This window comes from Lolium rigidum, chromosome 4 (assembly GCF_022539505.1).
Source record: "Lolium rigidum isolate FL_2022 chromosome 4, APGP_CSIRO_Lrig_0.1, whole genome shotgun sequence".
In the NCBI taxonomy this organism is placed as follows: Eukaryota; Viridiplantae; Streptophyta; class Magnoliopsida; order Poales; family Poaceae; genus Lolium; species Lolium rigidum.
The window spans coordinates 118,160,619-118,167,210 of record NC_061511.1 but is presented as its reverse complement, the minus strand read 5'-3'; the positions used below and the strand labels follow the sequence as shown (position 1 = coordinate 118,167,210).

General features: G+C 41.7%; 1 protein-coding gene across 2 annotated transcripts; it reads left to right on the top strand.

Moving 5' to 3' along the window:
- The first annotated feature begins 202 nt into the window (after positions 1 to 202).
- LOC124705361 (WD repeat-containing protein WDS homolog) lies at positions 203 to 6,335 on the top strand. Of its 2 annotated transcripts, none has more exons than XM_047237095.1 (4): positions 203 to 990; positions 1,668 to 1,769; positions 4,413 to 5,057; positions 5,886 to 6,335. In XM_047237095.1, exons 1-4 carry the CDS (start codon positions 307 to 309, stop codon positions 6,018 to 6,020), a joined length of 1,566 nt encoding a protein of 521 aa, XP_047093051.1. In that variant the 5' UTR covers positions 203 to 306; the 3' UTR covers positions 6,021 to 6,335. The 2 variants fall into 2 exon arrangements, with proteins under 2 accessions (XP_047093051.1, XP_047093050.1); XM_047237094.1 differs by having other exon boundaries at positions 206 to 990; positions 5,932 to 6,335.
- The last annotated feature ends 257 nt before the right edge of the window (positions 6,336 to 6,592 follow it).

The window sequence follows — 6,592 nt, the reverse complement described above, 5'->3', positions numbered from 1 at the left end:
TAATTTTGATCTGATCATTTCAAAATCCACACCACCTCTTCCAACATCGCGTAATCACGCCAAGAAACCCTCAGAATTTCAACTTTCCCTCCCATTTTTCCGTCCTGGGCTGCGCCGATTTTGATCAACTGGTCTTCTCTACTCCCTCCAACTGCCGAATTTTCGTTTCTTTCCCGGCTGTTTTGATCCGAGAGTCTTCTCCCCCCAAATCCACGAATTTACTCTCTCCGAAGCTGAGATTTTTCTCGGGTTCTGCTCTTGCTTGGGGGACGCAAAATCCCTCAAGCTGGCGAATCCGGCGCGTCCATGGACCAGCCCGAGAGCTCTGTCTCCCACGCCGCGGCCCAGACGGGGCCGACCCCACGCCGCCTCGGCGCGCGCAGCCTCGTCGACCGGGACGAGCTCGTGCGGGTCATCGCGCAGTCGCTCTACTCCCTCGGCTACCCCAAGGCGGCCGCCGCGCTGGAGGCCGAGTCCGGCGTGCCGCTCTACCCGCCGGAGCACGACCGCCTCCTGCTCGACGTAATGTCTGGCCGATGGGACGCGTGCGCTGCGACCATTGACTCGCTCGCCGGCGTTAGCGAGAGGAACCGGGCGGTTGCCGAGTTCTTGGTGTGGAGAGGGCACTTCTTGGAGTTGCTGGGTACCGGGGACGATGGCGTGCGTCTTGCAACGGAGGTGCTCTGGCGCCGGATCGCTCCCCTTGGCATCAACAGGAAATGCGTGCACTGGCTGGCGCGCGCAATGGTCTCGTGTGAGGGGGCGGTTCCGCCGGAGGCTGTTGCTGAATGGAGGATCGGGCTTTTCTTGGATTTGGTTGAGGCATTGCCGCCTTGGTTCCGGGTGCCAAGCGGGCGGCTTGAGCATTTGGTGGAGACCGCCGTTATTCAGCAGGTTGCTTCCTGTATATATCATAACCTGCCGGATGAGGTCACTCTATTTGAGGATCACAATTGCCACGACGAGCAGGTCCCTTCTGACTGCACGCAGGTGCGAATTTTTCTACTAAATCTTTGTTTGTCTTACAAGCTCTCCAATATAAGTTGCATAGCCTGTCAGGGTACTAAGAATAGAAAATCGTAGGCTACACTCATCAGAAACTAGAGTTGTGAAAGCAGAAACTTGAATACAGAGACTTCTTCTCAGTAGTTCTCAGACCACACCTCAGTATGTCTATTTATATCAGTTCTTTAAATATCTGCCCCATGATGTTGCTATATCTGCAGCTTCATCTCTCCCTATGTTGGCATATAATTATTATTCAACCGGGACTTGTTGTTCTTCAGAAGTACCATGCGCTCTTTCCCTCCAGCGAGGCAGTATATGCATCATTGTATAATAGATTGAAACTAATACTATAAACAGTTTGAAACTGCTTCATCTGGTTGTATGGCACTTCCCATAGACACCTTGCCTTGCTAATTGACATGAAACTTGCTGTTTGGAAGAGGTTTCCTCTGGCAAGGCATTTTTCAACCATCGTTGACATAGTTATGTTTTTTGATATTTTAAAAGCAAGACCCAGAAGACTATTAATTCTGTTTATCAAAAGGGGACGGCCAACATATACTATTTTATATATCCTAAATGACTAGACATATTCCATGCGTAGGTGCTGGGGCTGTATTGCAGAGATGGATACTTGAAACTTCTATGCCTGTTTGCAGATATTGTGTGCTCATAAAAATGAAGTTTGGTTTGTAAAGTTCTCAAATGATGGAAACTACCTTGCATCATCTTCAAGTGATTGTACGGCCATCATATGGAAGGTATAGTTTTACACACCCTAACAATGACCTGCAAAGGTTATGCGCCATGTTGCTTTTACTAGATGATACTAAGACTATATCTTGTTTTCCTAGTGTTTTAGAAATCAACTCGTTGATGACAATGAATCTTATTTATCTTACTTTCGAAGCAAAACCTCAGATTCAGTAAACAGTCATGTTGCTCCGTTCTCAGCTATGCCAGACATCATTTAATAGTGTAGATGAAGTGAATACATTGTTTCACTCTGGCAGTAATATTTAACTGTTACAATATTGCCCAAACTTAGCAGTACACATCTCGCTCCAAACTGCCCAGAGTGTAGACAAGGTGAGTGCACTAAGTACTACCAGCGGTGAGGTATTCTTTCAAGTTTCAATTGAACTCTTGGAGGCATCACCACGACACACTTAAATGATGGGCGCTCCTTAACCCTGCTGATTATGACTATGAATAGAAGTTCTACACACTGTCAAGTCTTTCTGATATCCTTGTTACATATAGTGTTAGCTGATCATTGCCAGAAACTTCATTTATGATGGTAAATTTTCTTGAAGGAGATCAGATCCTTCAGTTATGGACTCTGGGAATGAACTAATTTGTAGAGGTTTGTGAGTTGGCATTGATCACTTAGCACCTCTTAGTGATTAACTACGCTAATTGGCAACTGCTGGATAAGTCACTTGGATATCTAGAACATTTCCACGCAAAAACTAGTCTGATTGAGTGCAGAGAGAGAAGAAAATGTATAAGAGAAATATGCATCTTTCCCTTGCTTGTTGTTTGGCTCCTAGTAAGCACCTAGCCACCTAGAATCAGGACTGCCTAGAATGTTGGCTATGTGACCCTTCTAACTTGGGAAATAATATGAAGTGTTGCTTTACGTTTAACAAGGTTTGACCAACATGGAGTAGACGCTGGTAGCAAATAATAGCTGTTTTCCTCATTTGGCTAAACGCACAAAGATGCAGTATATGAGAAATAACTTATAGAAGTTTGTTTTGTCTGTAGTGCTCTATTCTGGGGAGGAAAAAAGAGGAATCTGTATTGTCAAGATAATATCAACTTTACTATTTTCTCCACTATATTTTAGCATGTCCGCTAATCGGACTTGATCTGGTATGCATTGCTATCTTCCAAATTGTCATGTGCCACTTGGGTAAGGGTCCAAGAACGATTATAGGGCCCTAACCCTTGATTGCCAGCCAGGGGCTCATCCCCCATGTTGTCTGCGAAGGCTATGCGGTCCTGGTTGAAGAAAAGTGTGCTTCTGATTTTTCTTATTCTTTGCTTAAGAAAGGATAACTATGTTTTTCTTAAGAAACGTTTTATCATCTTCCTAATACATTTTCCATGATTAAAGCTTATATTTAATTATATCCCAATTTAGTTATTTAGTTAATTCTTTTTCGGGACGGAGGCACAGATTGGAATTCCAGAACCCGAGCCAGGGAGATCAGATTGGTGCTACCAGGCTGGGCTATCCATGAACAAGCCTAGTCCATATTTAAAAAATACATCATATTTTAGAGTACACGTAGTCAAACCTTTCTGAATTTTAGCCACTGATTTGTTCAATCTTTTTTATTTCTCTTACGAGATGACACTGTTGAATTAGTCATGAAAATTGCATCCATAGTATAGTATTCTTAGAGTTCCATTCTTTTATAATGGTATGGATATTTATGAGAAAAGATAAATGTTGAAGACAATATTGATTTCCACACAACAAGTGGCAGTAGTCTTCTCTGTTCATACTCACTGCTTTCGTGTGTGGCCTTTTCTGCCATCCTCTGGTAACATCCCCATGATTCATCATTGTCTTATGCTTATTACCACACTACATCTCTTCAGATTATTAACTGTAATCCTCTCTTCCTATTTTTATTCAATGATAGGTAGACGGGACTGTATTCAACTGAATAGTGATACAAACCTGGGCTTGGGAAGATCATGCTTCTCATGTGAGATCTTGGTCTTCTTTCTGGTTTGCTCATTTGCTTCATTTTAACTGTGAAGACTTAATAGGGTCATACACATCTGTGTAGTTATGCGCTTAGGGCCATGCATACGTTAATAAAAACTGAAGCCAACGTGCCTCATAAAAGATCCTATAAACTTATCTATTTGTGCTAATTAAACTTCATTTGTCCAAGGGGTGCATGTACAATGTACATCTTGAGTGAAGAAGTAGATGGTATTTGATAGCTAGTCTTGTGTACACATTGTAAGATGTGCCAGAAGCCTAGGACTACGAATGTTGCCTATGTTCCCTTTTTTTAATCATCATTGATGTCTCATATCCTAAGCTAGTTGACAGATGAGAGTGTAAGTATGTAAAGTGAAATATACATGAGCGGAATCACTATAAGGTGTGAGGTTATGAGTTCTGACTATGCACCCTTTTGATTATTTAATCAATTTACAGCTCGTTTAAAGGTAGCAAAAGCGATTTGTATACGAATACTGTTACCACTTTTGCAAAATCACATGTTTCAGTCCACGAGTACTTTCTTTTCTATTATTGGCATCCACATTTAATCTTTATATAATTTCTGTCCTATGTTAACTTTCATTTTCACACTTGTATTAGAACTTCAAATCCTTGTCAATTGTCATATCTAACCCCCCCAGAGGTGATTTAGGTTGCAGAAGATGATACATTGACCAAGAAGTACTGCCTAGAGGGTCACAAAAGTCCAATATCTTTTGTTGCCTGGAGTCCAAATGACAAAATGCTGCTCACTTGTGGTAATGGGGAATCATTAAAACTGTGGAATATGGATACTGGTGAATGCAATCTTAAATTTGGGGCTTCAGTTGACCACATCATCTCTTCGTGTGCATGGTTTCCAAATTCAGAGAAAATAGTATGTGCGAGCTCTGAACCTGAAAGTTCTCCAAATATGATCTTCACTTGTGACCTAGAAGGTCGAGAACTGGAAATGTGGGCTGGTGAGAGAATACCTAAAGTCAGTGATCTTGCTGTGACACCTGATGGCCAAAATCTAATTTGTGTATGTCCGAATGAAATCTGGATCCGAGAACTTCGGAAGGGGCGGGAATGGAAAATTCCTGAACGGCAGACAATTTCATCTCTTTCTCTTTCAGGTGATGGACAGTCAATGATTGTCAACCTTAATAGCCAGGAAATTCATCTGTGGAAAACCAATGGAAGTTCTAGTGACCCAGATAAATTCAAGGGGCACAAGCAAGGAAAATTTGTTATTAGATCTTGCTTTGGGGGATCAGACTCTCTGTTCATTGCTAGTGGCAGTGAGGATTCACAGGTACACCCTCTTAATGACTTTTCTCTTATCGAACACTCATTGCATGTCATTTTGAATTAGGAGAGGAACACCGAGAAGGCGCAAAGTAACGAAGCAAACTACAAAGCGGGCAAACAAGGTCAAAACAAAGCTAAAAGAAGAATCAGAACAAAAACAAAACGAAACTAAGCCTGACAGGGTTAGAGTTAGCGCTGAAGGTAGACTAGCTGTCATTTGAAGTAATCTTTGCCTGCTTGCATTTCAACTTCTTGCTTAGATTCCATTACTGGGCATACATATGCAGTGTAACCAACCTCTCGTACAAGGGCCCATTAGGTGGTATGGCATCTGATTGGAATAAAGCAATACCATGGGCTTGGAGTTTTTATGCTCTTGCACTGTACCTTCTCTGTGAGGAGTGATGCTGAACATTGTAGACTCGCTAATAATGTCCTTAATATGGAATAGAGCCATAAATACAATTCTTCCATACCTTTTTTTATTCATTAATGCTAAAGATTCTGGACCTGCTAAGTTTATGTTGGTGTTACCAAGCAGACCGCATGGCATGGCTTTTTTTTTTTTGCAGTTTTGCTAAATCAGCACTATGAACTAGTGGAATCAGACACATCAGTTGGCATGTACAGTTCTAGAGGACCACTATAAACAAACAAACACTTTTTTTTTGTGACTAATCACGTTGATATTTAAGTTAACCTGCTGAATGACTTCATCTATAGGAATGCAGGATATAAACATCAAACCTGATACTGAATGTGAAACAATTGGAAGAACTCACATCTGTTTTCTTGTGCTCCTGTTGATTTTTTCCCTTTTGCTAATGCGTAGAGATATTACATCAAACCTGATACTGAATGTGAAACAATCGGAGCAGGTGTACATTTGGCAAAGATGCATGGAGATGCCAATAAAGGTCCTATATGGGCACTCAATGACTGTAAATTGTGTAAGCTGGAACCCTAAGAGGCCCCAGATGTTGGCCTCCGCAAGTGATGATCGTACAGTTCGAATATGGCTAGCGCGCAAAACTCACACTTTGACTTGAAAAGTTTATGTATGTCTCCCTGTAAATAGTTGTACATTTGACTGTATGCACAAACTAGTTCAGGATCTTTTTCCCTCCTACTTGAGAATTAAACTTTGAGCAGCCATAGATATACTGGTTGAAGTTTTGCCCGACACAACCCTGTAAAGAACCGCAGTTGCATCAGACGAGTGTTCTTATGTCATGGACTATGGTTGCCTAATATTCGTCAAATCTGGTCAGTAGTTCCTTTCTATCTGTTACACCCCCTGTAAAGAACCCACTGGGACAGATGGGATTGATATTTGCCAATTATTTGCCAAGTATGTCAAAAGTCCGGCTGTCTGGATTCAACGATTGAAACTTCCTAACTTATGTTTCGCATGTGAAACTATTCTTCGTCCTAATGTATGTTAAAAAACAAGTATTTCTAATTTTTGGAAAAGACTTGTTTCTTCAGGGCATCGAAATCGTAAACCAACTACGGTACTTCCTTCGATCCATAATAAAT